General features: G+C 41.0%; 1 protein-coding gene across 1 annotated transcript in view; it reads right to left on the reverse strand.

Moving 5' to 3' along the window:
* Positions 1 to 4,157: 4,157 nt before the first annotated feature.
* TM2D1 (TM2 domain containing 1) overlaps positions 4,158 to 18,968 on the reverse strand; it is a 61,762-nt gene continuing 46,951 nt past the window's right edge. Inside the window, exons 6-7 of the mRNA XM_053575259.1 lie at positions 6,999 to 7,128; positions 4,158 to 4,588 (exon numbers count right to left, since the gene is read on the reverse strand). Coding sequence (XP_053431234.1) covers positions 7,018 to 7,128 — 111 coding nt within the window. The 3' untranslated portion in view covers positions 4,158 to 4,588; positions 6,999 to 7,017. The remainder of the gene's footprint in view (positions 4,589 to 6,998; positions 7,129 to 18,968) is intronic.

Here is an 18,968-nt window from a genome sequence, read left to right on the forward strand (position 1 = left end):
GGGTTTAAATCACTTACTTCATGACCCCAGGCAAGCAGTTCACTATTTGTGAGATTCGTTTATCTGCAAAATGAAGTAAGGACTCTTCAGGAAGATCCTTTGTGTATGTTGTGAGGATTAGCACAATGTCTTGCACGGGAGAGCATATTTCAACAAGTTAGAACCTTGAAATTGCTCAGCACCCATAGCTCAGTGGTTAGGATGCGGGTCACATACACTGAGGCAGGTGGGTTGGAACCCGGCCCAGGTCTGCTAAATAACAATGACAACTGCAACAAAAATATAGCTGGGCGCTCTGGCAGGCGCCTGTAGTCCCAGCTACTTGGGAGGCTGAGGCAAGAGAATCACTTGAGCCCAAGAGTTTGAGGTTGCTGTGAGCTGTGACATCACGGCACTCTACCCAGGGCAACATAGTGAGACTCTGTCTCAAAAAATAAAAATAAATAAATAAATAAAATCTTGAAATTATAAGATTTATAAACTTTAATAGTTTTTACCAATATTTTTCTTTAAAATATCAGTTTTCTAGAAAAGTGAATAATGTTCTTCCTCCATCAGAGAAAAATGACTTACCGTGAGAAGCACTGGGGCATTTACTAAAGATTAAGATATTAAGATTCTATTTAAAAAGATACAGGAATGAGTAACTCTTACCTTGCTAATTAGCCTGACTACAAATGCACTATCCCAGGCCTAATGTGGGTACTCAGTGCTGTTCAGAATTATTCATTATTAACTGGCAACTTATCCTTATTTTCCAAATTTACCCACCTTCCTTTCCCTCCCACACAGGGAGAAAAAGACCATCATGAATGAGATTCCTGCTTACTCCTTCCTAAAACACTTCTCCCTCCTGTCTTGAAGACTGGAAGACAAGTTAGTAAGGTAGTCAACTACCTAACATCCCGTGCCAAACAGACTTGCTATCTTTCCCCAGTACTCAGAACCAGCACCCTCTCTCTAGCAGCTACCCTGGCCTCCCAAGTTTTGCTCTTCACCCCAGGCCCTGGGATGTGAGCAGCAGCAATCCATCAGTGCTAATAAGCAGGAACCTAATCACAGAACAAGGGGTAGCTCAGGGCCCTGCAGTGTCTCGTCCACAGTTAACCTGCACCAGGATAATTGGGAGTTGACCAGGATTTTGTTTGAACTTGGGTTTGGGCTATTTGATTTCATTCCATCTCCATTACCCTGGACTGTACATTTGTATCAAGAACTTTATGATTACTTTTTTAAGGATAAATTTAAGCCAAAAAAAAAAAAATCAGGAATGTTCCTCATTCATTGCAAAAATAAAGACCAAGCGATAAGGCATACCATAAATTACAACACAGACACAGAACACACTGCAGACATTAAAAATAATTTTATAAAAATGTATTTAAATAGAAAAATCTTCACAGGTGAAGAGAAAGACTACAAAAATAGCAGGGGTAATATGCCGTCTCATGAAGAAATAAGCACATCTACGCAGGAAAACACTAACATTGCGGGTGGCACCTGTGGCTCAAGGAGTAGGGCACCAGAGGTGATGGGTTCAAACCCGGCCCCAGCCAAAAACTGAAAAAAAAAAAAGCAAAAAACAAAAACACCAAAACCAAAAAAACACCAACATTGTTTCTTTTGGGCTGTGGAATGAGATGATTTTCTTTGCATTTTTTTGGTGTTTTCCAAAAATTTCTGCATTAGGATTATATTAATTTTGTAAATAGAAATAAGCACAGTGGATGCTAGTTTAATGAGAGGAAGGAAAAGGAAACATCCCAGAACCCTGGGAACACCTACATTAAAGGTATTTTTTACTTGGCCAGCACCCGTAGCTCAGTGGGTAGGGCACCAGCCACATGCACCAGAGCTGGTGGGTTCGAATCCAACTTGGGCCTGCTAAAAAACAGGGACTACGGGCGCCTGTAGCCCCAGCTACTCAGGAGGCTGAGGCAAGAGAATCGCTTGAGCCCAGGAGTTGGAAGTTGCTGTGAGCTGCAACGCCACGGCACTCTACCAAGGATGCCATAGTGAGACTCTGTCTTAATAAAAAAAAAACAAAAAAAAACAGGTGTTTTTACTTGTGTACTTGTCACGAGTTCATTGTCTCCCTTGCCAAGTTTCTTGCTTTAGATCTGTTTAGATCTACCTATCTAAATACTATTATTTCACCTCTATCTAAATACTATTATTTTACTTATATCTGGTATTGTAATACTTAACCCTTTACACGTAGGTCTAGGTTAAAATAAGGGAAAATATTTGATAAAACTTTTTTGTAAAACAAAACATATCTCAAAAGCCATTATTTCTGACCAGGTGCAGTGGCTCACGCCTGTCATCCCAGACTCTGGGAGCCTGAAGGTGGATCCCTTGAGCTCAGGAGTTCAAGACCAGGCTGAGCAAGAGTGAAGACCCCCATCTCTACTAAAAAAATAGAAAAACTGGCCCAGGGTGTGGTGGGTGTCTGTAGTCCCAGGTCCTCAGGAAACTGAGACTGAGGCAGGAAGATCGCTTGAGTCCAGGAGTTTGAGGTTGCTGTGAGTTATGACTGCACAGCACTCTAGCCTGGGGGACAAAGTGAGAGTGTCTCAAACAAACAAACAACTCCTTATTTCTTTTATACTCTTGGCAGTCCCATGAACAAAAGTCTTAATGAGATCCTTTAGTTTAATATAAACATAGGTAAGAAATCTTTCTGGGTAAAGAGAACTTCTGGAAATGGTATTCGCCTCTTCAGGCGGAAGTAGTGCCATTTTAAATGACCGCTCCAGCCATTTACAAACATTTAGAAAACATCTAGAAACACAAAATGTTTCTGTATGGTTGAAAGAATCCATTCCATTCCATCCTAAAGGATTTAGTGGTAACATAAGAAATTACTGAGCTAACCCATCTCCCACAAGTCCAATTCTCTAATAAAACATCTGATAGAGAAGACTTAACATGTAATTTGCACTCACACGCACTCCTCTCGTGAAAGAAAATAAGAAGTAACAAACTGGGCAGCGCCTGTGGCTCAGTATGTAGGGCACCGGCCCCATATACCGAGGATGGTGGGTTCAAACCCGGCCCTGGCCAAACTGCAACAAAAAAAATAGCCAGGTGTTGTGGGGGGCGCCTATAGTCCCAGCTACTTGGGAGGCTGAGGCAAGAGAATTGCCTGAGCCCAAGAGCTGGAGGTTGCTGTGAGCTGTGACGCCACTGCACTCTACCAAGGGTGACAAAGTGTAACTCTGTCTCCAAAAAAAAAAAATGAAGTAGCAAACTTACATGGAATTTAAATGCATTCACATGGATTTATAAAAAAATAATAATAAAACTGTTAAAGAACTTCATATATTAGACAACAGAGAATCAGGCAAACTAGAAGTGTTTTGTACATTTAAGAAACTATAGTGAAAATAAAATTTAAACGCTTAGTAATGTACTGTGAAGGGGCTCTGTTGCTAAACTTTAATAGCAAGGATTTCAGAGTGCAGCTTATTTGAATACACATTTTTGAGAAGCTCCTGCTTTGAAACAGGCTTCCCACCAGGCCAAGTTAGTAACTGTAACAATTATGCAAGCATCAAGATTACTATTCAAGATTTGACTACAGGTATTTCTTATATAATTAAACTTAGGTGACTGTGGAAACATAACTTTTAAAATCTGGGCGTAGGTGATGTTGACATAGGCTTCAAAGCAGGTGGTAGGCATTCATCACCTGCGTGCAGCCCTCCCGTGATGCTCACAGCTGGAAGGCCTTCATCACCTGTTTGGTGCTCCCATCTGGGCCATCCAGCTTCAAATGTAACTGCAGTGGGCTGGATGAGCACAGCACTCCCAAAGCAAAAAAGGAGAAAGTTCACACTTAGGCCTGAATCAATGCCGGAAGTATCCATGTTGCCTCAAGGTTTCACAGACTCCCCGATGACCGTTAGCTCCCTGGATACCAAGGCAAAGACACGGCTGAAAGCTGCAGAAGAACCGGTGGGTTGTCATACACAGGACCCAGCCCCAAGCAGTCGAAATGAACAGATGGGTTGTGTCATACACAGGACCCAGCCCCAAGCAGTCGAAATGGTATTTGTTCACACCATGGATTAGCTCCTTTGAAGGATCAAAAACGCAAAGGACAGCTATGTTCAACATTTAAGAAGATTTTTTCAATAACAAAGCACTGAAAATGTGAGTAAGTTAATACTTTTATTTTTCAGAAGCAAAAATGACAAGTGGCGACTTGTCTTTGGAGAAGATAGTAAAGACTATCAGAGAAACAAGCCGTCTATCTCACAGAGACAGGAGCCTGAGAAGACTATTTTACAGATCTCAAAGAAAGTCCTATTAAATAAATCTCAGAATTATGTACTTTTGACTAAATTAACAAAACAAAATAACCCCAATAAAATTATCTAGCACCCAGGCGGCGCCTGTGGCTCAAGGAGTAGGGTGCCGGTCTCATATGCCAGAGGTGGCAGGTTCAAACCTAGCACCGGCCACAATCCAAAAAAAAAAAAATTATCTAGAACCCAGTGAAGTGGTTTGTGTAGAAGGTCAAAGGGAAAACTGGAAATCCACACACAGGGTGTTCACCATTAAAATCAAGGAAGCCAAAATCCTGAAATTGAAAAAAGGAGTATGTTAGAACACAATATTTTAAAAGAGTTCAATGAGATTACTATAAATGTTCATTTTAACTCTTCCTTTTAGTCAAGACATTTTTTCTTACTCTTGGAGCACTTCTAGACACTATAGAGCAATGACTTTCAACCGGTGTGCCCTGAGAAGGACTCAGGTGTGGTGAGAAGGTCTCAGGTATGGAGTGAAAAGGACTCGGGCGTGCCGTGAGAGGGTCTGAAGTGTGCTGTGAGAAGGTCTCAGGTGTGGCGTGAGAGGGACTCAGGTGTGCTGTGAGAGGGTCTCAAGTGTGGCGTGAGAGAGACTCAGGTGTGGCGTGAGAAGGTCTCCGGTATGGAGTGAGAGGGACTCAAGCGTGCTGTGAAGGGTCTGAGGTGTGCTGTGAGAGGGTCTCAGGCGTGACGTGAGAGGGTCTCAGGTGTGGCATGAGAGGGACTCAGGTGTGCCTCAAAAATTTTTAAAGATCGGGCGGTGCCTGTGGTTCAAAGGAGTAGGGCACCAGCCCCATGTGCCAGAGCTATGGGTTCGAACCCAGCCCCGGCCAAAAATTGCAAAAAAAAAAAAAAAAAAGGAAAGAAAAAATGTAAAGATCATTAATTAAACTATTTCAAAAGAGTTGAAACAATAGGTATTTTATTGGTGAACATAATTTAAGTGTGCTGTGGAAGTTTAACTATAGGTTCGAGGGTGCTGGTGAGGCAAAAAAGATTGGAAAACATTGTCCTAGAGAGATCACACAAGTGACCGTGCAGCCCTCTGCCCTCTCAGTGGATCTGGAAGTTTTAAATTCAAATCTGAGTCTGAAAGCCCAATTAAATATTTACATAATAGGCTACAGGCCAATAGGGCCAGAGCATGAAATCACTTTTTAAATTACCTTTGCTTAAGTTTTACATATTGTAACTTGAAAGAGATACAACTTATAGTAGAAATAACAAGATTATATAAGCCACACAATGCTTCTCATAAAACTGAGGACAATCAATTTCCAAAATGAAGAAGCTTAATACAAAATGATACACCGTTGACAGACGATGGGGGAGGGTGGGAGGCAGAGAGACCTGTGTGGTAGCTATAACAAGGCCTCCATCCGAGTTTCAGCTCGGCACTAATCAGCTGTGCATCTTAGCCTCAACTTCCTTACGTCTCAATATGTTCCCTGGTAAGAAGAGGCAGATGGATTTCTAAGCTTCATTCTAACTTTAAAACTCAATGACCCTACAGTTTACAGGAAAAGACTAGAAAAACTTTTTCATCTCAATATGTTCCTCAAATCTTGCAGGGTCTGTCACTGTTCAATCTCATGATGATAACTATTAGGCATACCCTATAATTTTACTGTGAGGAAAGAAAAAAAAGTACCCATAAAGCCTCAGGTTGCAGTGTGGAAAAAAAAAAAAGGAAAGAAAACACATCTACCTAAAGGGCCCAAAACTATACTTTACATTCTATTTATATTATGCACTATTATATAATAAACAAATGTCCTTTTCCTTCCTGATCTCTCTAGTGGCAGTCCCTGAGACAGAGTTGACTAAACACCTGAGTAACACCGAGGTGGCCAAGACGCTGCCTGTCCCGCTCTGTGGAGGCTGCTGGACAGTTCAGAGAGAACTGTGACCTACACTGCCCTTCATTCTACAGGTCACAGGGGACTTCTCCATCACAGAGAATGACTATACCAGGAGATGGTTTTCCTAATATTCTACCAAAATCCTTTCTGAGAAGGATTACTGGAAGATTATTAGGATAGAATAAATGGCTGGAATAAAACAGGAGCAGGGTCCGAGAGAGGCAGACAGTTGCAGCAGGGAGACTATGGCAGCCCTGACTGCTGCAGGTGCACCGCCTGTTTAAAGCTGAGGCCGATTAATAATTCTCACAGGTAAAGCCAAACTTCAGGTTAGAATAAGTGCTTACGGGTAGTGCAGCTTTAGACTCTTATCAACTTTCAGGTTTAGGGAAGGAGAAGGAAAAAAGAGGTTAGAGATTATATTCACCTTGAAGAAATGAACAGCAAAAAATAGCTGCTATACTGAATTATTTATAGCATAACTTTCACCATCATCATATAATGAGTATTTTTTTGCTTTGATTTTATTTTCTTCTTACGAAGAAGAAATTAGTCCTTTGTCCTTTAACCACATTTGCTGCAGAGAGTGTGAACTGGGAACTGCGTGGAAAATGTGCATTCATAAAAATTCTCTCCAAGACATTAGAGATGTTTCGGGCATTAGAGATGTTTCGGGCATACATACACTTGAGTTTCCTCATAAGCCAAGTGAGAGGTTTACAAAGCGTGATGATCTCTTAAAATTTCCCCTGGTTATAACAACTTTATATCAATAATACACTACTATAATTAAGATTTGATAAGACATATCACTTACCGTTTCTTTTGGAAAACACTTATGGATAGAACTGTGTTTTTCTAAATGTTTCGTTAGTAATACTCAGTCTTGTAAGTCTGGTTCCATAATAATCTATAATGTAACTACTTCCATCCGAAGGTCCAACAATCTAGAAGAGACAAATTTTCAAAATTACTTGTTTGACAAAAGATATTTCACAACACTTTGAGTTTACTTTTCTCAATTGTTAATAAAATCATTTCAGAAGGAACAAAAATCCAACTCAAACTAACTTAAATACAAAAAGTAATTTCGTGGCTTCATGCAGCTAAGAAGGATACTGGGGGAGCTCACAGGATCAAAAGAAGAGCTGCAGGCCTGAAGGACGACCTCAGGGCCCCGCGGGCTCCTGCTCAGGCCTCCCAGCTCCGCTCTGCTTTCCCTCATTCTGCACGCAGGCAGGTGCTTTCCACCGCTTGCCAATATTCCCAGCTCAGCAGCTCCCAATAGAAAGAAAATTTCCTTCCCTAGTGTCTATATACCAATTCTGGGGAAAGACTCATTGATCTGCTTGGTTTTTATATCTATTGCTGGACAAATTACTGTATCCAAGAGAACAGGATTACTGTAACTGGCCAGGCCAGGCTCCTTGGGGGTGTGAGGCAGCATAACAATCCTGTCATAACCACCTGGAACAGAGGAGGAGGAGACAGAGAAACACGCAACCCCCTTCCCTGCTCACGGTCCTCCCTCGGCTTGAGCCCCGTGAAGCACACCACCAACAGGGGCCCTCTTAGTCTCAGTTTGGCACGTCACCCTCGGTCAAAACCTCTGACGTGCCAAACAGAGATGACTCAAAGTATGAACTTAGGGAAACCTTTAGGCAAAGGTCCAAAAACACATTCTGCCATACCTGTCCCAAAGACACATTCCCAATCACATTTTATATTTTTGCTTAAAAATAATTTGCTGGATTTGCAACACACTTATGCTGTTTTATCAATTGTGTGTCATTAGTAATTCTACTGATAATCCAGAAATCATGGAAAATTTTAAAATATTTCAATTTTGGGCGGCGCCTGTGGCTCAGTGAGTAGGGCGCCAGCCCCATATGCCGAGGGTGGCAGGTTCAAACCCAGCCCCGGCCAAACTGCAACAAAAAAATAGCCGGGCATTGTGGCGGGTGCCTGTAGTCCCAGCTGCTCAGGAGGCTGAGGTAGGAGAATCGCGTAAGCCCAGGAGTTAGAGGTTGCTGTGAGCCGTGTGACGCCACGGCACTCTACCCGAGGGCGGTACAGTGAGACTCTGTCTCTACAAAAAAAAAAAAAAATAAATAAAATAAAATATTTCAATTTTAATGAATAAGATGATTAGTAGAAAGTTTTCAAGTATAAAATATATTCTATTAGGATAAAATTCTGTGGGAGAAGAGAAATAAAAGACTCAAGGAGAAAAAGAAGCAACATAGAAATTAAAATGGTCCTTTCTAAATGGACGGTATTTAAAATCCCGTGGCATTTATATTCTGTTGGACACGTTTCAAAATTGATGTAACAGTTGTATTTAAATATGTCAATATTTGCAAACTAGAAATTACATCCTTTGCAACTATTTAAACTTATGATGGAAAACTTAAATGTCAATTTAAAAATATGCAGAGGGTATGGACTTTTTCTTAAATTGAAGGATACTGCTATAAAGCATTCTTCATTTGAAATGAATTTGGTCTTAAAATCTATTCAACAAATAATTACTACAATACACAAAATAGTAAATAAGGTACCACTTCTGCCAATTGAATGTTTATTTTAGTGAACAGGTGCTGTTACACACACTCACGTAGTTTCTAAAGATTTAATTGATTTGTTTAACATTTATAAATGTTACATATAAATTTTAGTATAGCCTATAGTCCCAGCTACTTGGGAGACTGAGGTAAGAGAATAGCCTAAGCCCAAGACCTGGAAGTTGCTGTGACTGTGATGACACAGTACTCTACTGAGGGCAACAAAGTAAAACTCTGTCTCTAAAAATAATAATAATAATAATAAAATAAGGCTCAGCGTCTGTAACTCAAGCTGCTACGGCGCCAGTGACATACACCTGAGCTGGCGGGTTCAAACCCAGCCCAGGTCGCCAAAACAACAATGACGGCTGCAACCAAAAAAAAAAAATAGCCTGGCGTTGTGGCAGGTGGCTGTAGTCCCAGCTACCTGGGAGGTGGAGGCAGAAGAATCACTTGAGCCCAGGGGTTGGAGGTTGCTGTGAGCTGTGACGCCACGGCACACTACCGAGGGCAACAGCTTGAGGCTGTGTCTCAAAAAAAATAATAAAAATAAAAATAATAATAGTGATAATAATAACATAAAATAATAATACATTTTAGTATAAATCAAGATCTTTTTGTGGCCAAGATGACAGAGGAAACTAGAATGAGCATTAAGCAAACAAAGAAAAGTGTGGGCGACTAGAAATCACAACATATTCAAGACTATATGAGGGAAACAACCAAAGAGAGGTCACAAGGGATGCTGGGAAGACGGCCGACTGGTAGCAACCCTCAGCAGAGGTTCCTGACCAGAAGGAGAAAAACTGGACGGAATTTGACTCTATGAAGCCAAAAGTGGGGAGCTAAGCCAAGAAAGAAGTTCAGCGAGCTGTAACTCCAAGGCAGAGCATTCAAGAAAGGAAATTAAGGTGCAAAGCCCAGAGGACAGGAGACCCCTCCCCCAAGCAGGAGGCCTGCGGCAGATAAGAGAACAGGGAACAAAAGACCTCTCGTTTCACATTGCTGGAGAGAGCTGCTAAACACCAGGTCCCTTTCTCCAGGGAGGTCCCACTTAGGAACCTAGACACCACCCCACCAGGCATAAAATTGAACAATTTCTCCCACAAGTCCAAACACTCATTCCACCCTTCCCCCCTCACATGGCAGCCTGAAGTTCTGCTCCCTGCACAGCACAGAGTGGTCTTTTCCTGAGAGATCTGGCCATAGTGTGGACCACCAACCATCAGGACGGAATCAGTGACTAATGGGGAAGAAAGAGGGTGTGGAAAGAAAGGGACGCTCGGCGGGAAGAGGAGCAGTTCCCTGGTTATGACTATGCCCAGCTAGTGGTGGTGTTGACCCTCAATTCCGGCTGTGTCTGGTGGGATGGGGTGCAGAACCTCCGGCTCTGACAGCACCCACAGGGGGAAAGTGGTTGCCCTATGTGGACTGAATTCGGCAGACAGGGCTGCCTAAGAGCAGAGGCTTACCAGGTGTGGACTGAGACCTGAGAGCAAGGGCGTGGTCCCCTGTCTCTGGAAGGGGCCAGTGAGCAGAGGCTTATGGGGTGAGGACTGAGACCTGCAGGCAGGGTGTGGTGCCCTGACTCCAACTAGTCTGGCAAGCAGAGGCTAGCTGGGTGTGGACTAAGACCAGTGGGCAAGGGTGTGGCTGCTGGCTCCAACTGGGCCTGTGAGCAGAGAAGTGGACAACAGTGCTGACTGAGTCTGGCAGGTGGGAGTGTGGATCCCTGGGTCCAATTGTGCTGTTGGAGACCTTTGAATCCCTCTCTGTTGAGCAGGGTTTGCCCTGTCTGAGACAATTTAATTGGAACTCGTGTCTGGGACTGTCCACTCGGGAACATTCTGAGGTTCACCTTTGAAGTTCTGTAGCAGAAAAGAACTAAAGGGTGGGGGCTGGGCACCGCAGCTATTTGTATCTCTTCACAGCCAAGATTTAAACCTTCTTAGGATAGGGTAGAGGTTGGCTGATATCAAAACAGGGCTAGCTTGCACTATCTCACCAAGTAGGTCCTCAGAGTCTCTGGCCAAAACACTGAAAGGGGCCTTTGTAAGGTTGTAGGAGATAAGCCACAATTACAAAGCCTAGCACTTTGGTAAGGAGCTATCTCTACTACCTGGGAACCCCAATTCAATCTCACCCTATCAGTTCTAATAACCAAATGGTGGAAAATAAACATGGTATGGACCCAACAGAAGAACTCTGGCAACATGAATAACCAGAGTAGATCAAACCCCCCCAAAGAAAGGGCAAAGGAGACACAACTGAAGACGCCACGCACAGACACATGACGGCAATGTCAGAAGTGAAACTCAGAATATGGACGGCAAATAAGAGAAATAGAATGGAAAAAAGATAGAAATTGAATTCCAAAGAGTAATTCTAAAGTCTCAAGAAACTAATGAATTCAAAGCCCAAGTCACCAACGATATGGACATAATGAGAAAGGAGACAGCAGAGCTCAAGGAATTGAAAATTTTAGTTGAAGAGCTCCGAAATACAGTAGAATCCCTTAGTAACAGAGTTGACCAGGCAGAAGAAAGGATCTCTGCAACTGAAGACAAAGCTTTTGAACATTCCCAAACACTCAAAGAGGCAGACAAATGGAGAGCAAAAACTGATCATTCCCTGAGAGAATTGTGGGATCACTCCAAAAGATCAAGCATTCGTCTTACAGGAATTCCTGAAGGAGAAGAGGGTAATCCAAAAGGTACAAATACTCTACTCCAAGATATCTTGGAGGAGAATTTCCTAAGCATTGCAAGAGAGACAGAACTCCAGATAGCAGACAGTTTCAGAACCCCAGCAAGACTCAATCCAAATAAAGCATCTCCTAGACACATTGTGATTAACTTTGCCAAAGTTAAGACGAAGGAGAAAATGCTGTAAGTAGCCAGACATTAAGAAAAGCATCACCTACAAAGGGAGAAATATCAGAATGACTGCAAATCTCTCAGCCGAAATGTTTCAAGCCAGAAGAGGATGGTCAACCTTCAATCTCCTAAAACAAAACAACCTCCAGCCCAGGATCCTGTATCCAGCTAAACTGAGTTTCATTTGAGACGGAGAAATCAAATACTTTAATGACATACAAACATTGAAGAAATTTGCCATAACTAAACCAGCTCTCCAGGATATTCTCAGACCCATCCTCCATAATGACCAGCACAATGCTCTACTTCTAAAGTACATTCACCCAGAAATGAACAAAACCCAACTTTCACAGTGGTGAAAGGATTAAAATTGTCCTCTGGACATCCGAAAACCATGACACCCCAAACACAACCAAGCTTATCAATTCTCTCAATTAATGTGAATGGTTTAAATTGTCCTCTAAAGAGGCACAGGCTGGCTGACTGGATACATAAACTCAAACTGGATATATGCTGTCTGTAAGAATCTCATCTTACCTTAAAGGATAAAAATAGACTCAGGGTGACATGATTGCAAGAGGGACTTTACCTAACAATTGCAATCAGTGTAACCTGGCTTATTGTACCCTCAATGAATCCCCAACAATAAAAAAAAAAAATAATAATATAAAATAAAAAAAATAGACTCAGGGTGAAGGGATGGAGTTGTATAACACAGGCAAATGGAAAACAGAAAAAAGCAGGGGTTGCAATTTTAGTAGCGGATACAATTGGCTTTAAACCAACAAAGATAAATAAAGACAAGGAAGGTCACTACATATTTGTCAAGGGAAAAACCCAACATGAAGAAATTTTGATAATTAACATTTACACACCCTACCAGAATGCTCCTCAATTCATAAAGCAGACCTTAATGGATATGAACAACTTGATATCTTCCTGCACTATAATAGTTGGAGATTTTAAAACTCCTTTGACCGTTTTGGATAGATCCTCCAAGAAGAAACTAAATAAAGAAATATTAGACTTAAACCTGACCCTACAACAAATGGACTTTACAGACCTCTACAGAACATTTCACCCTAATAAAACTGAACATACATTCTTCTCATCAGCTCATGGGTCATCCTCCAAAATACATCATATCCTAGGACACAAGTCTAACCTCAGCAAATTAAAAAGTGTAGAAATTATTCTTTGCATCTTCTTGGACCACCATGGAATAAAAGTTGAACTCAACAGCAACAGGAACCTTCATACTTAAAGTCATGGAAAATAAATAATCTTAGGGTGAATGATAGCTGGGTCAAAGAGGAGATTAAGAAGGAAATCACTGCAAAAAACAAACAAACAAAAAAAGGGTGGTGCCTATGGCTCAAGGAGCTAGGCACGGGCCACATACACCGGAGGGTGTATGGTGGGTGTTTGGAGGGTGTATGGAGGGTATATGGGTGTATGGTGGTGGGTTCAAACCTAGCCCCGACCAAAAACTGTAAAAAAAAAAAAAAGGAAATCACCAAATTTTTGGAACAAAATGATAATGAAGACACAAATTATCAAAACCTGTGGGATAATGCAAAGGCAGTCCTGAGAGGGAAATTTATAGCATCGGTAGCCTTCATCCAAAAAATAGAAAGAGAGGAAGCCAACAATATAATGGATCATCTCAAGCAAATGGAAAAGGAAGAACAGTCCAACCCCAAACCCAGAAGAAAATAAATAACCAAAATTAGGGCAGAATTAAATGAAATCGAAAAAAAAAAAAAAAAGAATCATTTGGAAAATCAACAAAACAAAAAGTTGGTTTTTTGAAAACATTAACAAAATTGATAATCCTTTGGCTAACCTAACCAGAAATACAAAAGTAAAATCACTAATATTGTCTGTCAGGAACAATAAAGGAGAAATAACAACAGACACTTCAGAAATTCAAAAAACTTAATGATTACTACAAAAATCTCTATTCCCAGAAATATGCAAATCTGAAGGAAATGGACCAATACCTGGAAGCACACCACCTTCCTAGACTCAACCAGAAAGCACTAGAAATCTTGAATAGACCTATATCAATCACTGAAATAACATTAACAATATGAAATCTCCCAAAAAAGAAAAGTCCAGGACCAGAAGGCTTCACATCCAAATTCTATCAAACCTTTTAAGAGGAACTAGTACCTATATTATACGTTTTCCGAAGCATAGAAAAAGAAGGAATACTTCCCAACACATTCTATGCAACAAATATCACCCTGATACCCAAACCAGGAAAGGATCCAACAAAGAAAGAAAATTATAGACCAATATCATTAATGAATATCAAATCAAAAATATTCAATAAGATCTTAGCAAACAGAATTCAACAACACATCAAAAAAAGTTATATACCATGAGCAAGTTGGTTTTATTCCAGGGTTACAGGATTGGTTCAACATATGCAAATCTATAAATATAATACATCACATCAATAAAATAAAAAACAAAGACCACATGATTCTCTCAATTAACATACAAAAAGCCTTTGGTAATAATCCAGCATCCTTTCATGATCAGAAAACTTAAGAAAATAGGCATAAAAGGGACATTTTCTTAAATGGATAGAGGCCATCTACAGCAAATCCAAAGCTAATATCACATTGAATGGTATAAAATTGAAAACATTTCCACTCAGATCAGGAACAAGGTAAGGATGCCCACTGCAATTTAGTATAGTAATGGAAGTCTCAGCCATCGCAATCAGGCAAGACAAAGTGATCAAGGGTATCCAAATAGGGTCAGAGGAGATCAAACTCTTGCTCTCCACTGATGATATGATCCTATACGTGGAAAATCCCAGGGACTCAACTTCAAAACTCTTAGAAGTGATCAAGGAATACAGCAGCATCTCAGGTTACAAAATCAACATTCATATATCGGTAGCTTTTATATATACCAACAATAGTCAAGCTGAAAATATAGTCAAGTCATTATACTCTATTCCTTTTACAATAGTGCCAAAGAAGATGAACTATCTGGGAATTTAGCTAACAAAGGACATGAAAGATCTCTGTGAGGAGAACTATGAAACTCTGAGAAAAGTACAGCTGAAGATGTTAACAAATGGAAAAACAGGGCAGCGCCTGTGGCTCAAAGGGGTAGGGCGCCGGTCCCATATGCCGGAGGTGGTGGGTTCAAACCCAGCCCTGGCCAAAAAAACAAACAAACAAAAATGCACACACAAAAAAATAAATAAATAAACAAATGGAAAAACATACCATGCTCATGGCTGGAAAGAATCAACATTGTTAAAATGTCCATACTACCCAAAATAATCTACAGATTTAATGCAATCCCTATTAAAGCATCATTGTCACACTTTAAAGAACTGGGGGGAAAAAGTGCTTTATTTTATATGGAATCAGAAAAAACCTTGAATAGCAAATACATTACTCAGAAATAAGAACAAATCAGGAGGTATCACATTACCAGACTTCAGGCTATGCTATAAATCTATAGTGATGAGAACAGCATGATACTGGCACAAAACAGAGAGGTAGATTTATGGAACAGAATAGAGAACCAAGAGATGAACCCAGCTACTTCCCGTTATTTGATCTTTGACAAGCTTATCAATAATATTCAGCAGGGGAAAGAGTCCCTATTTAACAAATGGTGCTGGGTGAATGGCTGGCGACCTGTAGAAGACTGAAAGTGGGCCCACACCTTTCACCATTAATAAAAATTGATTGTCACTGGATAAAAGATTTAATCTTAAGACATGAAACTATAAAAATACAAGAAGAGAGTGCAGGGAAAACACTTGAAGAAACTAGCCTGGGAGAATATTTTATGAGCAGGACCCCCCCCGCCCCCGGGCAATTGAAGCAACACCAAAAATACATTACTGGGATCTGATCAAACTAAAAATCTATTGAACAGCCAAGAGCACAGTAAGTGAACCAAACAGACAACCTTGAGAATGGGAGATGATTTTTGCAGGTTATACTTCCAACAAAGTTCTGATAACTAGAACCCACAGAGAACTCAAAACTAATCAATAAGAAAAGAATAAATAACCCCATTTCTATGTGGGCAAGAGACTTGAATACAAACTTCTCTGATGAAGACAGGCACATGGCCTACAAACACATGAAAAATGCTCATCAGTACAAATGATCAACACATTGAATCCCATAAGGGCATAAATGTATTTATGATCTATATACAAATGACTTAATAAAAAGAAAAATGCTCATCCTAACCCTAACCCTAATAATCAGAGAAATGCAAATCAAAACCACTTTGCTATATCATCTAACTCCAGTAAGATTAGCCCACATCACAAAATCCCAAAACTGCAGATGTTGGCGTGGATGCGGAGAGAAGGGAACGCTTCTACACTGCTGGTGGGAATGCAAACTAATAAGACCTTTTTGGAAAGAAGTTTGGAGAAAACTCAAGGAACTAAAAGTAGACTTACCATTCGATCCTGCAATTCCTCTACCAGGTATATACCCAGATGATCAAAAATTATTTTACAACAAAGACATTTGCACCAATATGTTTACTGCAGCCCAAATCATTATAGCCAAGACATGGAAACAGCCCAAGTGCCCAGGACCCATGAATACATTAACAATTGTGTGGCTCGGTGCTTGTGGCTCAGGCGGCTAAGGTGCCAGCCACATACACCTGAGCTGGTGGGTTCGAATCCACCCCAGACCCACCAAACAACAATGACATCTGCAACCAAAAAATAGCTGGGCATTGTGGTGGATGCCTGTGGTCCAGCTACTTGGGAGGTGGAGGCAGGAGAATCGTGTCAGCCCAGAAGTTGCTGTGAGCTGTTATGCCACAGAACTCTACCCAGGACAACAGCTTGAGGCTCTGTGTCAAAAAAAAAAAAAAAAATAATAATAATAATACCCTGTTTCCCTGAAAATAAGACATCCTCTGAAAATAAGACCTACTTACAGGAAAGATAAGACGTCCCCTGAAAACAAGACCTAGTACATCTTTGGGAGTAAACCTTAATAATAGACACTGTCTATTTTTGGGGAAACAGGGTTATAAAAAATTGTGGTATATGTACAACATGGAATACTATGCAGCCATAAAAAGACGGAGCCTTCACATCTTTTATGTTTACCTGGATGGAGATGAAATATATTCTTCTTAGTAAAGTATCTCAAGACTTTACTATACTTTTAAAAAAGTGTCCCGTGTACTCAATACTACTATAAAATCAATATATAATCACCTACACATTAATATGATTGGCAAAACTTAACTATAGTCCAGAAAGTAGAAGGGAAGAGGAGAGAGAGGGACGGGAGGGGGAACATGGGAGGAGGGAGGGTATTCAGGGGACCTCACCTACTGTGCATGATGCATTAGCACATTTCAAAACTATTAAGAAACGAGTATAATTGTGATGGATGTGTTACTTAGTTCAGTGTAAGCATTTCACGTTGTATATCGAAGCAGTACCCTGAACCCCATAAATGCATCAATGTACAAAGTTATGATTTAATAAATAATAATAAGTATATTACAGCTATCAGACAACAAAAAACAAAGAAAGAAAAAAAAAGTAATGCCCAGACGGCAGAAAGAGGCCAAATAACATGGGAAAAAAATCCCCCAATTTGAGGCCACACCTGAGCCTTGTGTCCTATTATCTCTCTCATCCCCACCATCTCTCCTGACAAAGTCATTTATTCCTTTGATTAAAAGTAAAAAAAAAAAAAAAAAAACCAATAAGGTAAACATATGATCAAATGACACTTTAGTATCACACATATTGATATGCATGATATTGAAAGAGCCTGACCTGAAGCTCCTTTGACTTTCACAGGAAATGCACATATTTGAAAACTGATTGGAGCCTGGACCTTTCAGAATCTTTCTTTTTCTTTCTTTTTTTTTTTTTTTTTTGAGACAGAGTCTCAAACTGTCACCCTGTGTAGAGTACCGTGGTGTCACAGCTCACAGCTCACAGCAACCTCCAACTCTTGGGCTCAAGTGATTCTTTTGCCTCAGCCTCCCAAGTAGCTGGGACTACAGGTGCCCACCATAATGCCTGGCTATTTTTTTGTTGCAGTTGTCATTGCTGTTTAGCTGATCCAGGTCAGGCTTGAACCCACCAGCCTGGGTGTATGTGGACGGCACCCTACCCACTGAGCTACGGGCTCCACCGACCTTTCAGAATCTTGTCAAGTTAGCAGTTAACTTGTAGAAAATGATAATGTGTGGTTCCCTTGCCCCACAGCTTATGGATACAGCTCCCAAAGATGGGGAGCCTGGTTACGTGATCTAGTTTGTGTCAAGCTGAACGATCCTGCTGCGGCATTTCTTTCCCCTTGAACTATTTGGGTTTTTTTTTTTTTTTTTTGAGACAGACCCTCTGCCCTGGGTAGAGTGCCATGGCGTCATAGCTCACAGCAACCTCCAACTCCTGGGCTTAAGCAATTCTCTTGCCTCAGCCTCCAGAGTAGCTGGGACTACAGGCGCCCACCACAACGCCCAGCTATTTTTTTGGTTGTAGTTGTCATTGTTGTTTGGTGGTCCGGGCTGGATTTGAACCCGCCAGCTCCAGTGCATGTGGCTGGAGTCTTAACTGCTTGAGCTACAGGCGCTGAGTCCCCCTGGAACTATTAATGCTGGTTCCTTGACGATCGATCCCGACAGAGCAATTCCACTTCTCTTCACAGAGATTTGATCATTCAGCCCGGGCAGGTAATGAAATTCTGCACAATCACCTACAAGACATATTCATCCAGAGACTCACTCTTAAGAAGGCATAGTATATACGAAACGAAATGGGCCTTTTCTGCCCCTGAAAATCGCCGTATACGGAAGTGATGCTGACCGAGGGATGTGAAGATGCAGAGAGAAGGCAGGCCAGGAGAAGGAAAGAGGACCGTCGAGTGGACAGGGAGCCTTGATTAGGGCCTTTTGCCCTGGATTAATAACTCTTAGAAGTACTTTTCTCCAGATTGCTACATGATATAATAAACTATAAGATATAACAAGTGTCACGTGTATAATAAACTATAAGATATAACAAGTGTCACGTGTAGCCGAACTCTAAATATGTGCCTGTCTTCAATGCCTCCCACACACCACTTGCCAGGTCACCACACATAACACCAGCTGCTGTCTCTGCTCCAACCGTTTGAAGACGGCCCCCAAGACACTATGGTGCAGAACTGAGAGGAGAACTGGGGAAGAAAAGCTGTCTCCTTCTATAATTAGCCATAGGATCGAGCAATTTAATACTCTTTGGATCTCAGTTTTTCTTATCTATTATAATCAGGCATACAACAAGCTGATCTGTAAAGTAGTTCTTAAATTCTGATGTCTGCTATG

This window comes from Nycticebus coucang, chromosome 22 (assembly GCF_027406575.1).
Source record: "Nycticebus coucang isolate mNycCou1 chromosome 22, mNycCou1.pri, whole genome shotgun sequence".
NCBI classification, from domain to species: Eukaryota; Metazoa; Chordata; class Mammalia; order Primates; family Lorisidae; genus Nycticebus; species Nycticebus coucang.